At 41.7% G+C, this 21,178-nt stretch overlaps 1 protein-coding gene across 1 annotated transcript in view; it reads right to left on the reverse strand.

The window, feature by feature from the left end:
* LOC102492779 (uncharacterized) overlaps positions 1 to 15,560 on the reverse strand; it is a 23,267-nt gene extending 7,707 nt beyond the window's left edge. The window contains exons 1-6 of the mRNA XM_027770331.1: positions 15,358 to 15,560; positions 13,979 to 14,126; positions 13,357 to 13,492; positions 12,900 to 13,154; positions 12,369 to 12,526; positions 7,231 to 7,425 (exon numbers count right to left, since the gene is read on the reverse strand). Of these exons, the coding sequence (XP_027626132.1) occupies positions 7,231 to 7,425; positions 12,369 to 12,526; positions 12,900 to 13,154; positions 13,357 to 13,492; positions 13,979 to 14,126; positions 15,358 to 15,412 (947 nt within the window). The 5' untranslated portion in view covers positions 15,413 to 15,560. The remainder of the gene's footprint in view (positions 1 to 7,230; positions 7,426 to 12,368; positions 12,527 to 12,899; positions 13,155 to 13,356; positions 13,493 to 13,978; positions 14,127 to 15,357) is intronic.
* Positions 15,561 to 21,178: the final 5,618 nt, after the last annotated feature.

Here is a 21,178-nt window from a genome sequence, read left to right on the forward strand (position 1 = left end):
TATCTGGCTTCCTTAAGAATGGTAGAGTAGTTCTTGTTTTTCCCTGAGGTAATGCAGGGCTGGTAACCATCATCTTCTCACTGTCCATAGGTAGAGAAAATCCTCCTATACAATATATTTCTCAATTGGTTTAGGACAACTAGTTTCTTTCTGTTGCTTATAGTTGCAAGTTTTTAATCCTTGTTTTCGGCTTCAGTTTGCCGCCTGCGGCCGGCGGCCACGCACAGGTGCATGCCTGGTGGCGCTGCGCAGGCCCCGGCCGCACAGGCCACTGCCACCGCGCAGGCCCCGAGCCATTTCTTTCTTGTTGCTGTCAAATGTTCCTCTTCCTATTGCCTTTTTTTCTCTATTTTTTAATTTCATTTTCTTTTATACATTCAATCATGTTACTTAGCTTAAAAAGTGAATATTCTAACATGTGAACAATTCTCCCTAGTCCAGTTGATAAAAGTATAAAATTATCTTCAACAGATAATGCCACGTTTCTTTGTCCCATTGATGCTTTGTCTCTCTATTTTTCTTCTAAATGTCCTTCCTCAGACTCTACTCTTTCACACACACTATTATCTGGTATTCACATTCATTTACTGTGTTTCTATATCCTTTTGTCAATCAGTTTCAGTCACAGAGTGCAGACACTCGGTATATATTAAGTGGGGACATACAATATCTCTCCTTCATAACGTGGCTTGCTTCACTCAGCAGTAAATCTTTCATATTCTGCCACTTTCTGTCAAAAGCCAGGGTTTTGTTATTTTTTATGGCTGAATAGTCTATTTGCCTTTTGACAGTTTCGAGAGTGTGTCTCTTAGCTTACCTTGCTTGGAGTTTGTTAAGCCTCTTTGATGTGTATATTCTTGTATTTCATCAAATTTGGGAAGTTTTTTGCTCTTACTAATTTGAATATTTTTCTGTCCCATAGGTCTCTTAGCTTCTATTCATTTTTTCTTCATTCTTTTTCTTTGACCTATTTCACTTGTCCTTCAAGTTCACTGATTCTGTCTTCCATCTACTTGAATCTGCTATTGAACCTCATTAGTGAATTTTAGTGAACTTTCATTACAGAAATTATATGTTTTATTTTGAAAATATAATTTCTATCTTTTAAAATATGTTCTACATGTTTATACATTGCTGCTAATTTTCTTTATTTTTTAATCTGTTGATTTTTTATCTCTTTAAGTATTTTGAAAATAGTAAATTATATTTGAATGATAATATATATATATATATATATATATATAGTATTCAACTAGACTGGTGTGAAGTGTATTTATGTTGGGGACATTTATTTTACAAGCTGTAATGATGCATAGTGATTGAATATATAAAAAAATAAAATAATAATTAAAAATTAACTAATTAACTAAATTTTTCTAGTGGGGACAGCAGATGGTGTAGTGGTTATATTGCTGAACTTCACGTGGCCAACTCCAGTTTGAGTCCTGGATATGGTGGCTTGAAACTCAGACTGGGCACATGTGCATGCATGCCCAAGATCCTGAGAGGAGAATGGAGAAGAAGGGATGTGGCATGGTCATCCCCCTGGGGAGTGATTTCTCTCTTTTCCTCTCATTGCTTCTGTCTCTTTGGTGAGTGCACATACCCTAATGCAAAAACTTCTTTTTTTAAAAAAGTATTGTCTATTATATCTAATGTCAGGGCTCCCTCAAAGATGTTTTGTATTAATTTTCTTTTGTTTCTTTGAACTTAAAATTACTTTTGTTGTTGTTTAAAACTGAACTTTATAGATATTTAATGTTATAAGTCTGGAAATCACACTCTCACCTTCCCCAAGAGATTGCTCATTTTTCTTGGCAGGTGCTACAGTATTCCATTTGTTTAGTAACTTTCCTAAAGAAAGACTGTATTCCTTGTTTCTGTGGTCTTTGAAGCCTAGTTCAATTTCTGTAAAGACTGGAACTTGGGAAATATTTCAGAATATAGTCCTGGCTTTATGTGGTGCCTGGAGTATAAAGTAACAAGTCAATTCTAGAGTGACCAGGGTCAATAGAACACAGCTTTATGGAACCGTATTTGTTCTGTGTCTGGAGGGGTCATTTTGCTGCCTTTAAGCTAGAGAGTTTCATGGCTTTGTGTCCACTTTATTCAGGCTGGCTAAATCTCTGAATCACTATAGTTCCCCAAATTTCATCAATCATTCACTGCCTTGCTTTGGTAACTTTAGAAAGCACCAGCTTTTCACACAGAAAGGAGAGGCTAGAGGAGTACGTGAAACCCTTGGTTCTAAGGCCCTGCCCTTTCCCACCACCTCATTCTTGTCCACTTCCCTTTGGATTGGTTCTTTAAGAGTTTGGCTGGAATCCTAAATGTAGCCATCCTGACATGATATGCTGATCAGGTTGAGCACAGAAGGAGTGGGGGAGTTTAGGGGAAATTTTCTTTAACTTCAATAATTAATAAAAAAACCAAAGCCCTATAGGAAAGACATCTGGAATCTAAAATCAGTAATAAGAATGTGTTTATTCCTCTGATATTCTTCTTCAACATGTAGAAGAACATCATGCCTGTCCTATGAGGGGGCAACCCCCTTGGGTCTTAGCCTCACTCTGAATCATATCTAGTTCTTATTGGAGGTGAGCAGGGCCATTCCCAGCAGTTAAAAGAGAATGGTGTGATGACATGATATTTACACATACATATGAGGCATTTGAGTCTGTTATTGTAACATAATTTCCCTGAGCCCCATAATTCTCTAAAGTCATGACAAAATCAGAACTCAGGTGTAAAAGGCCAGCACTTGTCTCTAGCAGATATCACTAGACCTTGGGATTAAGCATTGTGGCTAAAGAGAAATCCCTGTCTCAGTTATCTCTGCATACCTATTAGGTTGGGGTTCTAGTCAGAGTTTCAAGATGTTTCATGAAATAAGACACAATTTTTAGAAAAAAACCTGTTAGTAAATGAGACCTAGGTTTTTTTTTATTAGAGTGGGGAATGTGGTATTTCCAGTTGGCCTCTGTAGTAAAATATATTAGGGAGAGAATAATATCTATAGAACAGATGGTATCTGTGAACTTTGCAGAGTTAGGGTATCTACTAGAACACTCTTCAGTTTTCACTTGTGCTCTAATCATTTTCCAGCCACCACCACCAACAAACAAAAATGAGAAGACTAACATACTCTGTATTCATGGTGAAAAATTCATTCTCAATATTGTAAAGATATACAGTGATTGAATATAAAAAATAAGAAAAAAAAGGAACTTATGAGGAATAGGAACACCACACACGCACATGAAAATCCATGGAGAAGAACAAGGTCTTGGTGTTGGTTTGAGGATAATTTGGCGAAGATCTGGAGTGGTAAATATCTAGGGTGGGTATAAAGAGATACAGAGAGGAAAAGATAAGGGAAGTGGGAAGTGTGTTTTGGTGAGAACAATGTGTCCAACCCCATCGAACTGGGAACTAGGATAATAATACTGACTCAGAAAAATAAACTGGGGTTGACTGCACTTCAGGGTGGGAACAAGTTAAAAGTGAGCCATGTTCTGGGCTGTGAAGTTGCCTTTGATGTGACCTTGAATCACTCCCAAGACCCTCCCTCTCTCCATCCAGGGATTTTGATCTTTCCAGGGACCTCATATGCAAAGGGCACTTTCCTTACCAAAAGCCTTTTGTCCCCACAGACCCTAAAGTTCACACCTTAGCCTTCTGGCGTGATAAACTCTTTCTCTTATTGTCTTTCTTAGGGGCTCATGCTGTGTGCCTTCTTACCATGTCTGCACAGGATGTGGCAAATACTTTGGTTTGTGTGGTTATGACGGACATCACTGAATCATTTACCAGAACCTCCAGTATATGATTACCAAACTGGTGGGTCTTTCTCTCTCTCTGTCTATTTCAAAGTTCAAGGTAGGTTTGCTAACAAAGTGTTGTGTTTGAAAACCAATTTGTGTCTAAGAATTCCTTAGTCACCTCTGTCCTCCAATTTTGGTATGACATCTTCTAGCTGTAGATACCCCCTGATACTTAGCTTCTCTATTTTTGACCATAAGAACAGGAGCATCGTGGTAATGGAGTAGAGAATCTGACTATTCTACCTTCAAGGATTTCCCCACAAGGTACTGCAGAAACTTGCTGGGCTTCTGAGAGCATTTTACCAATGAAATTGTGACAGGATGACTTACTAAGGGATCCCTGACTACATATTCTCAATTTTCTTTATGCAGAATGATTAGCCACAAAATCCAATTTATGGTTGCAAAACTAAAGACAATTTTTAAAAAGAATTATTTAATTTTATTTATTATGAATATTCTTAAACTTCCTATAGGACATGTGCACACACCAGAGAGAGGAGAGAGAGAGAGAGAGAGAGAGAGAGTGGAAGAGTGAAAAAGAGAGAGAGAAAGCAAGCTGCCAGGTCCAGGACTCAAACTCCAGTTAGTCAAGGGGAGGTCCAGTGCCTTAACCACCATACCACCTACTGGGCCCACTCTAAACAGTTTTAAAGTTCCTTTATCTCAAATTTCTAAGTCTTGGAGACTGAAGATCTGTTGTTGGATTATGTTAGATTTACCAAGGCACTGAACTCAACCCTTGAGGCTTCTTACTTACCCCAAATCTATTTGCCACATCTCGAGTAGACATGGTAAGAAGTCTCACAGCATGCACACCTGAACAAGATGGTAAGAAAAAGAGCTCATCACTCCAAAGGCTAAGGAGTAAGCTTCAGGCTCTATGGAAACAAAATGCTTTTGTGGGAAAGGAAGTGGCCTTGGTGGGTGAAGTTCCTGGAGAGATAAAATTTCCAGGTGCAGGGGAGTCTTGATAGTAACCCAAGGTCACACGGAAGGTCACATCACAGTCCCTTTTGGGATGATATGCTATGACTTTGTGCGGCTGGCTATGAGTATTTTTTTTTTTTTTTTTTTTTAGAGAGAGATTTTTTCAAATAAGGCACGTGTGTGGAAGAGAGAGATACAGAAAGCAAGACACCACCCCCCAGTGGGGATGGCTATGCCACAGTCCCTTCTTTCTCATTCTGCTCTTGTGATCTTGGGCAAGCGTGCACATGCACCTGGAGTGAATTTTAAGCTGCTTGGTCTGGGACTCAAACCAAGGTCAACTACATAGGATTTCAATGACGTAACCATCATGCCATCTGGTGGTTCCCCTATGAGCATCTTGAATAACTTCACACCACTCATAAATGTTATGAGGAGTTAACTGAGTTCACTCCTGGGGAAATAATGGGGACTAGAATCAGCGGGATTAACATCAGTCTGCATCTTTTGGTTTAGCTGCTTCTCTAGAAATCTCATCTCAGTCTTCACAAGGGCAGGGAGGTCAGGATGTTTTCTTGTTCCCATAAAAGAATTCACAGGTAAGTAGGGGAGATAAACCTTGTCCCAAGAGGGTGCCCACCTAAGGCCCTGCTGAGTGTCCCAGAGGAGAGGGTCTTCACTGTGGTGTTCACTCCCAGATGACTCATACTGGGAAAAGATGAGTCAGGGCAGGGCACATCACAGCTGCCCACAGTGATCTGAGGCTGTCATCTGGTAGCAGGATGAGCTGTTTTAAACCTGTCTGCAGTGAAGGGGGGACAAGAGAAGGCAAAAGGCATAAATACTAATCCATACCTTACTCTGCTCCAAACCTCGGGTATGGGACTTACATGTGTTGTCTCATTAAGTTCTTCACATTCTGCATCGGAGTTATCATTTATCGCATTTTTTTAGAAAGAGATTTTTTTAAATATTTTTTATTTCAGTCTCTTTTATACAATCACATATGTCACTTAACTTGTAAAGTGAATGTTCCAATTTTAACACATTTCACACCAGTCCAGTTGGGAATACTATACATGTTATCTTCAACATATAAGAGAGATGTTTGCTATAGGGCACATGTGCTCTCCAGAGAGACAGAGAGAGACAGAGAGACAGAAAACAAGAAATCACACCCCCCCCCCGGAGGGATGGCCGTGCCACAATCCCTTCTCCTCCATACTCTTCTCAGGATTTTGACCTGCACGCCATACATGTAGTGTGAGATTTTAAGCCACAGGTCTGGGACTCGAACCATGGTTGACTGTGTGGGAGTGAGGCAATGTAACCCTTATGCCATTTACTGGTCCCTCATTTATCACATTTTAAATTAAAACAGACTTAGAGGTACTACATGATGTGCTGAAGGTCACATGGTTATAGAAAATGTGCACACACACACACACACACACAGGATGCATGCCTGCTAAGCTGCAAACTTTCCTTTCTACCACTCTTAGAAGTGGCAGAAGTCACAGTGTGGCCGATTTCAGTTCAGCACAGGACAGTGTTTTCACGATTAGCGTTCTTTTGGGGAATGGCTGCTCCACCTAGCCCAGGTGCTTTCTCTGTAGAGTGTTGCAATGGAGGTTGGAAAACATCTTAGTCAGGGGTACGGGGAAGCTCTCACGTGGGTGTGGGCCTGACTACTTTTCAGACCTTTGCATTTCTGAGCCTTTATCTCTCAGCCAGAAGAGACCTGATCTGGGGGTTAGGAGTGCTGGGCTCCTCTTCAGTTATGTGGCTCAATTGTCAATTGCAGGACCTCATTCTCCTTATCTATAAAAAGAATGTTGGACACAATAGAAGATTTTAAATGTTCTTAACTAAAATTGTTTCTTCAAATGGATTATGTATGTGTCAAGGTAGCTTTCATGTATGTACCTCTGTCTACATGTCTATTTGCTTTGTCTCTAAATATGTTTCTTTACATATGTGTTCTATATCTTTACATATGTACACACATGCATACATTTTAAAATACACAGATTTATATATGTACACTTTTATATATGATTATAAACATACATATATATACATATAGTTTGTGTGTTCATGTAGAGTCATTGTTTATTTTCATTTATTTTGATCCCTTTGTTTTCCCTTTCCAAACATGATTTTAGTGCTTCTTTTTCTGAGGATTGTTTTCAGCATTCAAGCAGAGGATGTGAAGTCAAATGTTCTCCCCTCATTATCTTTAAGATACTCTGCTACAGAGGTCTCTGTGGGTGACAAGACGTGAGGAAGCATACTTTGAGGGTAATAGGTAACCAGAGGAAGATAGTTCCCCCATGTGAACGTGGGTTTGGTGTTAGTGGTGTCTGCATTTTGGTCAGAGACAGTAATCCACTGTGACTGGACTTCACAGCAGCACCCCAGATTGATGTGAAAGCCTTAAAGGGGATGGCTTCTGGTCATGCCTGGCTAGACTAACCCAGGAATAGGTGACCCAGTATCGACAAAGATGACCACATATGTGGCCCCTAAGCTCAGAGCTTCCCAAATCTGAAGGATCAGTGTGGGCTTGGAAACTACGGGTGTAGCAGCAACTATGATGTCCTTCAGAGGACATTTTCCATTTTCCAAAAAGTTTTCCATTTTTTCTGGTACCATGTGAGGTCCCCTGAATCTGGAGATATTTAAAGAAGATAAGGAAATGTGGTTTCTCTTCCATGTCAGAGTTTATACTGAATTTTGTACCCTATAAATTTCACTAGATATAAGCCATTAAGAAATGGCTTCCCTGGCTGCATTTTTATTCCCTCCATTGCTCCCCCAACAAGGAGTAGAGAGCCATTCAGTACAGAATTGAAAACCTTGATGCCAGAAAGTCTCCCATTATTTCAATCCCCTGTACTGTAGCTCATTCTTAAATGGGACAATGTATATGAAAACTGTGAATTCTAAGATAAATGATTGCTCTTGTCCCCAAACAAGTTTATTTTGACTTGTGTGGAGTTCTCAGACAGTTCAGGCCAATCTGAGCAAACTGGATCAAAGAATGAGACTTGGGGGCATTCTGCTGAAAGTCCTTAAGATTGTAATGTCATTAAGGGAGGTGCCCATGGTGATCACATTTGAACTTACAGAGCCTGACACTCAGTGGGTACTCAGTATCTTCTTATTTACTGATTGATGGCAAAAGTAGTGCTTTCTAACAGTTTTTTTCCTTAGATTTTTGCCATAGGATGCATGCACTTACCAGAGAGAGACAGAGATAGACAGAGAGGGAGTCAGTAGTCCTTAGTTTGTAAGTGCATTGCTTCAATTTATTGTATCTGTTGTCAGAGAGTTCGCTTCTGAGAGTCTGTATCTGAATTTCCCTCTCTTAAAGGGATACTACTCATTGGATTGGTTTCCATCCTAATCCAGCATGACCTCATTTTCACTTGATTACATTGCAAATATCCTATTTCCAAATTGAGTCACAGTCACAGGTTCTGGGTGGGCATAAATTTTTGGCAAAGATTATTCACCCGCGTATAGTCACCTTAAGCTTTCCTCTCAAAAAGCAAGTCCAAGACAAGGATTTAGTAGAGGTAATTTATTTGAGAAGAGATTTCAAGAGATTAAAATGAGGGAGTAGGAAGAATAATGCAGGAAAAGAAGGGGATCCAGGAATGAATTACTGAGCTGTTTATTGTTGCTGGCAACTGGAGCTGAATCCTGCTGAGGGTTCTTTGAGGCTCCACATAGTATGGATTTCACCAGGGTCTTTCCAATATTTAAAGGCTTGCTCATTTACAGCCAATTCCCATCCCAAATTTATTGAAACTCTGTCTCTGGAGGTGTTAAGTCTACTGCACTTGTGGGCTGAGCCTGTTTGAACAGAGGAAGTTTCTACAGCTTTAGAGAATACCCTGAGATGGAAAAGCAGTGCCTGAACATCTGCAGTGCAGCTCAAGTCACAAGTGGGCTGAAGTGATTTGATGCAAAGCAAACAGCATAAACTACTGGGGCTATATTTGGCTGTCCATCCTATCCAGGTATGGCCCATGTCTGGTGGATTAGTGGTTAGAATCAGTGACCCAGATTATGCATCAATAAAAGGAGACATGTATGCAGTTCTAAAATACACAGCACAAGTTCCATTGTTCATATGCTGCATTCTGCTAGCAGCATTTCACTGACTGTGAAAATACAGTTACATGGATCCACAGGTGGTATGGTAGTTAAAACACTGGATTCCCACATGATTGCCCGTGGCTCAAGTCCTGGACCTGGCTGCTTGAAAATCACACCAGGTGCATGTTCCTGAGTGTCCCAAATCCTAAAAGAATGAAGAAGAAGGGATTACAGTATGAGTATGGCCATCTCTACTGGGAAGTGATTTCTCACTTTTCACCTCTCTGTCTCTCTCTGACAAGCACACTAACTCTAGTAAAAACTTAAAAAAAAAAGGGAAAGAAAAAGAAAAAAACACATTTGATCGAGCCTCAAAAAAGCTTGGAATCAGTGTGTTCAATGGAGCTCTGATCTAAGAGCAGTCTTTGTCTCCTTTTAATGGTGCTTTCTTCCTTTCACTGAGGTGCACAACCTCTGCTCACTACAAAAAAAGGAAAAAGAAGAAAGAAAAAGACCAAAAGAAAGAAAAGAAAAAGAAAGAAAGAAATCTGTTCAACCGTATGGCATCTCACTGCCTTTGCACAATGCCTAAACACTGTGACACAGGCCAGCCACAGATTCTTTTTTTATTTGCTATAGGGCATATGCACTTGCCAGAGACAAAGGCGGGGAGAGGAGAGGGAGAAGAAAAGTGAGAAAGTATCCCCTAGGAGGAATAAATATTCCCCAATCCCTTCCCCATTCTCCTTGGAATTTTCGAGCATGCATGCACATGTGTCTGGCATATTTTTCAAGCTGTCAGGTCCAGGACTGGAACAAAGCAGTTGGCCATGTGGAATCAAACCACCCTAACCACCACACCACCTGCTGGCCTCCTAGATTCTATTCTTAGCAGTATGAGGACATGACAGTATCAAGACTTCAAAAAGTTTGTGAAAAAAATGAATTTAGAGTCTGAGTTTAGTTTGGTGGAAAAAAACGAAATCCATGCAATTTTCTCATGATACTCATTATACTTGAACTTTTTGATGGCCCCTGCATGTTTTTGCTGTTTGTGCTGGTGGTGTTTCCTCACTTGTGGTTAAGGATTTATTCAGCCACCTCAGTTTAGTAGTTCTGTTTCTGGTCCAGCTCACCTGTGGTGCTGGCTGATATACATGATGCCTTAATAGCTGGTCTGGTCATCAGCAGTTATGTCTAGTCTGTTAGACCTTACCTGCTAAGCCAGCTCACTGTGCTTCTAAAAATAGATACCAGGGAAAGGTTCTGTAATACACTGGGTTGTTGGAAAAGTCATGATGCATTTTTATGTAGAAAAATACATCAAGACTTTTCTGGTGAATTAATAGTTTGTTATTAGGGATCAGGCTAAGTCTAATGGAGCTGTCAGGTCTGGTGTCACAGGGTCAGAAGAGCTTAGTTCCCAGAGCATGTGGATTGGAATAAACTCTCCCTAGCATTGTGAGGCTACCTGTGGCCTGTAAGCTAGAGCACATCAGGGCTCATACCTTCCTGCCTGGATTGCCTCAGTGCATGACCAACTGGCAGCCTAAGATAAAATGATAGCCATAAAACGAATAAACAAACAAAAAAAGTGGTACCTAGTTGTGCTGCTGGACAGGGGCCCTATATCCTGGTCCAGGAACCACAGAACAGCTTCAACCGTTTACTGCTCAACAAAACATAGAATGTATTTTGAGGAAAGAAGAATTCATGACAGTGTGACCCCACTGGCAATGCATTGTAAGAATCTACCTTTGATTGCTAAGCCAATTTGCAGATGGTTTTATAAGGGACGGGGGACTGCATGGAGATAACAGCTATCAGTAGAAAAGTATGGGTCAGGGCCATCAGGTAGTGTAGTGATTACGGTGCTTGACTCCCACGTGGTCTATTCCAGTTGGACACCTGAATGTGGCATCTTAAAATTCTCCACAGGGGAATGGTTATGCCCCAATCCCTTCTCCTCCATTCTCCTCTAGGGATTTGGGGAATACATGCACATAGTGACTTGTGTGCTTTTCAAGCCACCAGATCTGGGACTTGAAATATGCATTTAGCCATGTGGGACCCAGCTGCCTTAACCTCCACGCTACCTACTGGCATGGTGTATTTTAATTCTAAAGGCCTGAGTACAGCATGAACTTGACACTCTGGTTACACCCCACACTCATCAGGGTTATTACCCCAAACAGCATGTGTAAGTTTACAGTAAATGAACTGTGCCACTACAAAGGATTATAGATTTACGTGACCCCTCATCCTTCATTTCAGTGTTCTCCAGTTCATGATGTAAAGTGTAAGGTATATCCAATCAGATGTCTGTTATTTTATTATTATTACCTTATTATTATTATTATTGCTATGGTATATGTGAGGTTGAGAGCGAGAGTGAGAGAGAGAGAAGGACAGTGAGAAATCAGCCCCTAAAGGGGGTATGACCACACCACAATTTCTTCTCTTCCATTCTCCTCTTAGGATTTTGGGCATCCATGCACATGTGCCAGGTGTGATTTTTCAAGCCACTGGTCTAGGACTGCAACCATGCTGTAGGTGAAGTGGGATCCAGTCACCTTAACCTCCATGACACCTGCTGTCTGTGTTATTTTAAATGTGCCAGTGTAAATTCTTTTCTTTTTTAATTCATGATAAAGCATGTGCATATGCATGAGTAGAAAGAGAGAGAAAAAGAGGGATATATATATAGAGAGATGGACATGCTTCACAGCGTCTAGTCAGAGTAGTCCTTTTCCTTCAGTCCTCTTGCCTATCAGATCTTGGGCACTCACGTGTGTGCTATGTGATTCAAGCTAACTTGGCTGGCAGAATGTAAACTCTTTTCTTTTTTTTTTAAGAATTAAAAAAAATTAACTTTATTTATTTACTTTAATTTGACCAGAGAGGGGCAGAGTGCGGGTGACAGAGAGAGAAAGCAAGCTGTCAGGTCTGGGACTCGAACCACAGACAGCCATGTGAGAGTCCAGTGTCCTTAACCACCACACCACCTGTTGCCCTCCAGAATGTAAACTCTTAATACACAATTTGTAACCTCCCCTCATTGCCTTTCTCTTTATGACAGAAACCAGCCTTCTCAGTCACAGTTTCAATGAGCACATTTCTAGGGAACCAGAGGCTATTCATCTGGGTGACTTGTCCTAAGCCCTGGCTCAAATAAATCACTTTTTTTCACTCATCAAGTCTCAGTCTTTTTTTTTTTTCCCCTAGGTTGACGGTAACAACACAACATTAATTTTTACTCTAGAGGTGGAAAACAGAGTATGCTAGAAGGCAAAGACTAAGACAGATCAGGAACGTGAACAGATGGCTCTGGACACACGGCTGGTATCTATGGAATGTTGAGTTGGTGGATGAAAGAAGAATCAATCACTTCCACTCTAGAGATGAAAGTTTATTAATTCTGGGAACTTCCACACTGCTCTCTCCACCTGGTGTGCTTCTGGCCTCTGCCTGGAGAGAAGGGACAGATCAATCCTGGAAGCACCTCAGTCTGGTCCCTGAAGTCTGAACTGTCTCATTGTACTTCTTATCCAGGACAGAAAGCTCGAGATCCTGGTGTAGACACGTGGAGGTTTTCCATTCTTTTTTCCAAAGGAGACAATTCCCTGGGCCTCATTGTTACACACGAAAGGGCCTCCAGAATCCCCCTGCAGACAGAGAGAGAAAGGGCTGAGCTGGCCTCCTCCAGGTCCTGCTCTTCCTTCTGCCCATGGGTGGGTGTCTCTGTTAGGGGGCTGTGCATGTGATCAGGGCCAAGCAGACCTTGCCACCTCCCTTCACCTTGGGATTCTCTCCTGGTCCTGATGATTCTTTCTAGTTGACTAAGGCTGGACCTGTCACTCCTCCATAAAGTGGCTGTGAGGACAGCAACTATCCTATTCTGCCCCAGGTAGAAGAAACCAGAGACTGAGTTGGTTGTAAAGGCTTAGTGTTGCTGGGTATGGCTATTTTCCACTGTCCTGGATCCCCTCAAAGCTCTGTTGTGTCCAGGCTAAGCATGGAAAGTGCTGGTAATCTCACCTTAAAGGAAGTCTTCCTTTTGTTTGGGTCCCCCACACATATTTGGGTGGCTTTATTATAATGGTCTTTGTAGCGAGAAACACATTGCTGGTCCTTTTGGACTTCAAGTTCTACTTCATGGAGTTTTACTGTTTTCTCCTGTAGACTAATGCGTCCCCAGCCAGCCACACTGCATACCATCCCTGGTGTCACTTGCATTCTCTTGGGCAATGGGAGAAGGCGCACCTCAGGAGTCAACTTGGCCTTCTTCTTCAGCTGAAGACAGAGGAGAGAAGTTCTAATCTACTAATAGCTCAAAAAGATTTCAGACAGTTACAAGGTTTCCTCCTCCATGGCTCTAGGATGAGTGATATTGGAAAGAAGGTCATATTGGGAAAGAGGGATGGGAATGAGGTCATAAAGGTACAAAAAGCTCAATATAAAAGTGTCCAGGAGCCAACAGAGCAATGGGCCTTACCTGCAGTAACATAATGTCATTGAGGTGTGACTCAGAATCATAGTCCGGGTGGGAAATGGCCCTTGCCACATGAATGACCTGCTGCGTCTTCTCCTGCTTCATGATGTTGTGGGCCCCCAAGGTGACATTCATTGAGCTACAGAGGAAGTAAAGAGGGAGGTAGAGTCACAGAGGATGCAGCTCTGGGAGCTGTGAAGGGAAGTGCGCAGCCCTGGGTGAAGCAGGTCTGGAATTGAGAGGAATTCTAGAGCATGGGGCCTGGGGCAGAGTGTCTCATGCCCTCTGCCTATTGGGCAGCCAGGGCTGGGTGGAAGTTTCTGGAGCAGATGTCATGTGCTCAGTCATGCACAGAGCCTGACTGCCTCCAAGTGAAACAATGATTTTCTCTAGTCTCTACTCTGGGCTTTAGCACACATCCTTCCTAAACCTCCTCCCCACCCACCTTTGACAGGTTTGTTCCTTCTTTCTTCAACTGGCCACCTACATTCACCTGCCCCTCTTTTCCCAAAGTTTACCTGTCCTCCAAGGAGTTATTTATGTGGGGCCTATATGTGTAGCTTAAAAGAAAGCCACTCCCTGAGAAATGTTCATATAAGCTTAAGGACAATAGGCAGGAGCTCACCTTCCCCGGCAGTGAGCTGCTGTTAGCACGAAGTCCTCACGCACCAGGAAGCCCCCACATATTTTTGCTCCCTCTAGAGTCTGGATCCGAAGAAATGCCATGTAGGGACGAGAATGAGGCTTGGCTTCATGGCCCCCAATGATTTTCTCTGAAAGAAAAAGACTACCTTGCTTTCTGTGCTCACAGAGCCAAAAGCTGAAGAAGGTGACACTGGGATAAACTACAGAGGGAATGAGCCAGAGGAGATGTTGGATGGTGGGATCAGCAGTCACCAGAAGCAACCAAGAAGTGGTTGTCCTGTGTTCTTTGGACAGTATTTCTGGCTTGCAAAGTGACCTGTCAGGATTCAAATTCTTTCCCTGATAAAGGGAACAATTCTCTTCCTTAATTCCTGATTCAGACATTTGCTTTAACAGACAGAATTTACATTCGGAATAAGTAGTGAAGGTCTCATAGAGTCTGGAAAATCCTCTCTCTGAAGTTCCCCTTGTCTTTTTTCTCCTTTTGTTTCCTAGGCCCACTGAGCTTCTGCTGGTTTGTGATATTGTAAAATGAGCTTAAGATGTTGAATTGTTTTGGATCTTTATCTGCTAAAGCCTGGCACAAAATAGGTGCCCGGTAAATGTCCTGGGTGCATGGAGGAATGGCTCCCAATTAGCTCTGGGTGAGGGTTGGCTGGGGTAGTGCTGATGGGATTCTTGGTAGTGCTGATGGGCTGCCGAGCAGTTGGGAAGATGGGGTCTAACAAAGCCATTGTACCCATGTGTAACTGAAAATGCTGAATATTATAATATACAAAAACCAAAACAAAACCAAGCAACAACTAAAAAGGGACCAGATAAATGTTGAGCCTAAAGTAGGGCAAAAATAGATGTTAAGGGACTGGAAGTTACCAATTCTGAGATGAACTGGGCCTTAGATTTTTTTCTGGGGCAGTATGAGAATGACAAAATTTGGAGAAAGGTTTGGAGATTGAGAGTAGGTATTGACACTGAATTAGAAAGTTAGTGACCTTACATTGATTTTAGAAGACATCCTGTTTCTCCAAGTTTTTTTTTTTTTTTTCCCTTGGGGAATTATTTCTTATTTCCAGCTTCCAACATTCTCCCAAATGCATTTGTATAGAACCCATTTTCTGGATGACAAGGGCAGGACTTAAGGAGGGAATAGTACCCACTGGCTCTTATGGAGAACAGCCTTCTCCCTGTTATTCCTGAGTTTCTATCTGGTACCAGATTTGCTGGTCTGTGGGTGAGATTGGATCTAGAGTTCAGAAAGTTCCTGGAGATGACCCAGAGCCAGAATGTATCTGAGTGTATGGCATCTGAGCAGGACTGTGGGCTGGGGTTGGGAGGATATTTGTGGGGATGGTCACTCACCTGCTTCAGCCCTGGGGCACAGAAGGAAGGCCAACAGGAGCAGGAGTGACTGCATCTTCTTAGGATGGCTGCCTGGTCAGAGCTGCTGATGCTTCCTGCTTGTCTTTAAACCCTAGCGTTCTCGTCTGGTGCTGTAAGGGTAAGATCAGGTAAGATTATCTCAGTCTTGTGCTACTCTCTAACAAGCCCTCAGGCCCGAGTTTAGTAAGAACTTAAAAGTCACCACATAAGCACCCATAATTCTTGTTGCTCACACCAAAAGATCACATCAGCAGAAAACAGGAAACCCAGCTTAAGTTATAGTGATTGGAGATTTTGCACTGGCTGGTAGTAGGCCCTTGAGCTTGAGAAATCGGACCTTCATTATAATTAATCCAAGAATGCTTTCATTTCCTTGGCTCTCTTTAAAGTGATTGTTTATTGAGGACCTTATTTTTAGACATATTGTAGATGAGTTCCATTGGTTTAGTGGAGCCAACTTTTCTCTCAAAAAACAAGTCCAAGACAGTGATTGCAAGAGACTGGAATGAGGGAGTAGGAAGAATAATTCAAGAAAAGAAGGGGAGCCAACAGTACATTACTGAACTATTCATTGTTGGTGGCAACTGGAGCTGAATGCTGCTGTAGATTCTTTGAGATCTACATAGCATGGATTTCAGCATTGTCTTTCCAAAATTTAAAGGCTTGGTCACTCACCTGCCAATTCCTATCCCCAATTTATTGAAACTCTATCTCTGCTAGTATTAAGTCTTCTGCACTTGTGGGCTGAGCCTGTTTGAACAGAGGAAGTTTCTACAGCTTTAGAGAATAACCTGAGAAAAGCAGAGAGATGGCTGAGTGCCTGGATAGCTGCAGCACAGCCCAAGTCGCAAGTGAGCTGAAGTGATGTGGTGCAAGGAAAAGAGCATCTACTACCAGGGCTATCTTTGTCCTTCATGCCAGGTATGGCCCACATCTAGAGGTAACCGCCAGATCAGATTAGAAACAGTGACCCAAATTATGCATCAATAAAATGTGAAGAGTATCCAGTTCTTCCTCATCACAGTACAGTCTGCTAGCATCATTTCACATGATTGTAGAAAATACCCTTGATTTGGGTCAGCAGGAGGTGTGGTGGTAAGGCATTAGGTTCCCATATAGCCACCATGGTTCAAGTCCTGGATCTGACAGCTTGAAAATCATGCTGAGTATGTGTGCATGCCAGAGAGGAGAGTGGAGAAGTAGGGCTTGCATCAGGTCCATTCATAATGGAGTGATTTTTCACTTTTTCTCTCTGTCTCTCTCTGGCAAGTACATTCGATGGCAAAACTTAACAAACAAACAAAAATTGAAAACATTTGATTGAAGCTTTTAAAAGCTTAGAATCATAGTGTCAAAATCTAGGTGAAGGCTTTGTCTCCTATGGAGGGTGCTTTCTTCTTCTCTCTCTGTTGCACATACTGTGTACTTAGAAGAAAAAATAAGAAAAAGAAAGAAAGAAAAAAGAATGAAATAGAGAAAAAGAAAGACACCTCCTCGGTCACATAGCATTGGCTTCCTTTGCTCAACACCTAACCACTGTGTCACAGGTCAGATTTAGATTCTTTTTTTTCCTGGTGCTATAAGTCATTTTGTCTCTGCACTCACCAGAGACAAAGACAGAGAGAGAGGGCAAGAGAAAAAGTGAGATAGCACCCCCAAGGGGAATGGACACACCACAGTCCCTTCTTTTGCATTCTTCTGAGTATTTGGGGCAAGCACATACATTTGCTTGGCATGTTTGTCAAGCTACCAGGTCCAGGACAGGAACCACACAGTCAGCCCTGTGGGATTCAACCACCTTAATCACCACACCACCTGTTGGCCTCTTGGATTCCATGCTTGACAGTATCAAGACTTCACAAAGTCTGTGGAAAAAAAAAAAAAAAGGAATTTAAAGTGTGATTTTAATTTGGCTGAAAAAATCGAAATCATGTCATTTTCTCATGATACTCATTATCCTTGAATGTTTCTCGATCCCTGTACATGTTATTTATTCACTGTGTTATTGGTGGTGGTGTTTCCTCACTTGTGTGGTTTAGGATTTGTCCAACCACCTTAGTGTAGTGGTTCTGATTCTTTTCTGTTTCTGGTCCAGCTCACCTGCTGTCCTGGCTGATGGACATGATGCCCTAAGGTAGCTGATCTGGGTCACCAGCAGATATGGTGGCGCGTTAGACACTATCTGCTAAGCCAGCTTACTTTGTGCCTCTGAAAATAGATACCAGGGAAAGGTTTTGTAATAGTTTGTCATTTGAGACCTGGCCAGCGGTCTGATGGAACTATCAGGGCTGATGTCCCAGGGTCAGAAGAGCTCAGTTCCCAGAGCATGTGGGTTGAAATATACTCTTTCTAGTATTTTGAAGAGACCTGGGACCTGTAAGCTAGAGCACATCAGGGCTTATATCTTTCTGCCTGTCCTGCGTCACTGTGTGACCAATCAGCAGCCAAAGATAAGAGATAGCCATAAGAGGAATAAAAAGCAATGTGACCTGCTTATGTTGCTGGACAGGGGTCTTATATCCTGGTCCAGGAAACCAGAACAATTTCAGCACTTTGCTGCTTGACAAAACTCAGAATGTATGTTGATGAGTGAGGAACGGAGAATTTATTACAGCGTGGTATACTGTAATTCATGTAAGAATATCTTTTATTTGTTAGCCAACTTACAGGTGCTTTTATAAGGGATGGAGGATCCCACAGGGCTAATAGCCTTCTATGGAAAATTATAGGTCAGGGCTCCAACAAGCAGTATAGTCATTAAGGCTCTGGACTCCTACATGTTCGCCATGGTTTGAGTCCCAGATTTACTATCTCTTTGTCTCTCCAGTGAGCACAGGTGCCCTATAGCAAAAAATCTAAAAAAAAAAAAAAAACAAAAAACAAAAAAAAGGCATAGATCAGGGTTCTTTTTAGTTGGAGATATAACTGAATGATTTCTTTTCAGGTTACTCTTTAGTTGGAGATATAACTGAATGATTTCTTTTTGAGGTAGGAATTTTAGTTTTGAGCTGTGGTAAAATGTCCCTAATTGTTTCAAACTCCAGCTTGGTCCTTTGTCTCCTTGGATGGAGTTCCTATGAGAAAACTCAAACAAAGAGTATAAAAATGGGCCCAGCGGGTGGCTAAGACACTGGATTCCCACAAAGCCAACTGCAATTTGAGTCCTGGACTTGGCAGCTTGAAACTCATGCCGGGCACATGTGCATGCGTACCCAAAATCCCAATAGGAGAACGGAGGAGAAGGGATTGCAGTGTGATCATTCCCAGGGGGATGATCCCCGGTGTGTGTGTGTGTGGGAAGATCTTTCCCTTTCTGTCTCTCTGGCAAGCCCACAAGTCCTATAGCAAAACAAAACAAAACAAAAAACTCTCAAAAAAAAAAAAAAAAGAATAAGGCTAAGAGATAAATGATTTTTGATATAACAAGATGGAGTCAGTCTAGCTAAAGTAGGTCCTATTAACAGTCTCTTAGCAGCGAAAGGTACCTAGAGAAAAGTGTCTGATCTTTATCTAAGTAGTTTAAATCACATAGCCTCTTTACCTTGGGCCTCTATTTTCCCAGTAGCCACCTCTCCCACTGCTAGCAGTCTGAGAGAAATTTCTAGGGCACAGGCTTCTCACTGAACCACATCCCTGCTGGTAGGCAGTATCTTGCCCTCTAGTAGGCAGTAAATAATGAGGATGCCATGAAGAGACCTTTCTGTTATTGTCTATAATATGTCTGTCTGGCTGTTGTAAACCTATTTCTGCTGTGCCCAATAAGTTAGGTCCAGAACAGCATCTGTAGAACTGAAAAAATCGACATAAGCTGATTTCATTTTGTTGTTTATTATTAATTAGATTTCTTTCTTCTCTCCATTCCTCCCTTGGTCCCTCCCTCCCTTTCTCCCTTTTTTCCTGCCTTCCATCAATGTAATTTTTTCAAATGTTCATGAGGTTGTTGCAACCTTTACTCACAGAGCTTATAGGTTTCTTAGCCACTGCTTATGAATTGCAAAGTATGCTGGGGCGGGGATGCCGCACTTCCATCTTCAGGCTTTTCTTCTCTCTGGGCTCCTGGCGGGCCGCCTGTGTCCTTGTAGTGCTCTTCAGTGCATTCCTATAGATGTCTAAACATTTTTTCCAAGGTTTCTAGATGGTATCAACAGTAACTATTGCCCCAAACAATCTTTAGACCATATAGTTGTGTGTGTACATGTTCATTGTACTTTTCTTCTCACTTTTAAGTATGATTTAAATTTCCTTCTTTGGAAGGGATAGAGAAGTAAGGAGTGTTGATGTTATCATGTTGGGAGGTTTCCCAGGTAATTGACATATGTTATTTCAGTTAATTCCCATAATCTTTGGTAGAAGCTACCGTTAGAACTTTATCTATTCAATTTCCATTTTAAAGATAGGAAACAGGTTGAGATACATTAAGTAATTTATTCAAAGGTACATAAAGTTAGAGAGAGTGGGAACTTTCCATTATTGTATTTCTATTATATCACCCAGTTCACCAAAGTTGTCCGAGAGTAGGTTATTGGAAAACCCCAGAGGCTTCTATTGCAGGGAGTTTTCTGAGCAGGGACTGGAAAGTTGCATGACATAGGTGTCAGATGACCATGAAGGCCTCTGGCTCTGAGGAGGATCCTGAAAAAAGCTCTTATCCTAGGCTGAAAAATGGCCGACCCAATGTCGAGAGGCCTGGGTCAGCCCTGGCTGTGTGGCTAATTGGCTGTATGATGTTGGGTGGGCTTTTTCAGATTTCTGGGCTTTTGTTTTTACTTTCACTAAGGAGACCTTGAGCTTGTGAGACTCCTTTTCATACATTCTAGCCACAAAATTTATTCCTTTACATAAATGCAGCATCTAAGCTGAAATAGAACTATATAATTTTGCTCTGTGTATTTTTTTCTTTTTATTCTAGTCAAAAAGTCGAGTTTCTCTTATTCTTCTGCCTCATCAATTTGTTTTCAGGATCAGCACCAGAAGCTGTGTGCTATCCGGTGCCCCTCTTGTGGTGCTTAAATAACAGAGAGATTATGCTGCAGCGTACCTTTAAGGGTAAAGAGCTGAAAGGAGAATAGTCTGAGAGTACCATGATCAGAGAGAGAGCTACTTTTCCCAAGTTAAGAGATGATAGGGATGGGCCAAAATGTGGTATGGTGGTCAAGATAGATGGATGCCCCCATGGCTGTCTGTGGTTTGAGTTTCAGATCCAGCAGCTTGAAATTCATGCTGGACACATATGCGCATATGCCCCAAATCTGAAGAACAGAATTAAGGAAAAGGGGTTGCAGCATGGCCATCCCCTCTGGAAGGTGATTTATTACTTTCTGTCTCTCTGGCCAGCACATGCGCCCTATAGTAAAAACCTTTCCAAAAAAATTCTGAAAGTAAAAACCAAAAAAAAAAAAAAAAAAAAAAAAAGAAAAGAAAAAAAGAAAGAAAGAGAAAAGAATAAGGAGTGGCCACTCAGATGCTTATGTTTTTTTATTTTTTTTTATTTTTTGCTGAGGTGTGTGAGCTTGCCGAAGAGAGACCAAAAAAGAGAATGAGACAGTGAGAAATAACCCCCCAGGTGATGGCCACACTGCAATCCCTGCTAATTCATTCTCCTCTCAGGATTCCAGGCATGCATGCACTTATTTCCAGTGTATTTTTCAAGCTGCCAGTTCTGAAACTCAAACCACGCAGTTACCATGTGGGATAAGTTGCCTTAACTTTCACACTATCTGCTAACCTGGGTGTGTTATCTGAAGCATACCAATGTAAACTGGTTTCTTTTTCTTTGTTCATGGCAGGTCATGTGCATGTA

This window comes from Tupaia chinensis, unplaced genomic scaffold (genome assembly GCF_000334495.1).
Source record: "Tupaia chinensis unplaced genomic scaffold, TupChi_1.0 Scaffold000126_2, whole genome shotgun sequence".
NCBI lineage: Eukaryota > Metazoa > Chordata > Mammalia > Scandentia > Tupaiidae > Tupaia > Tupaia belangeri.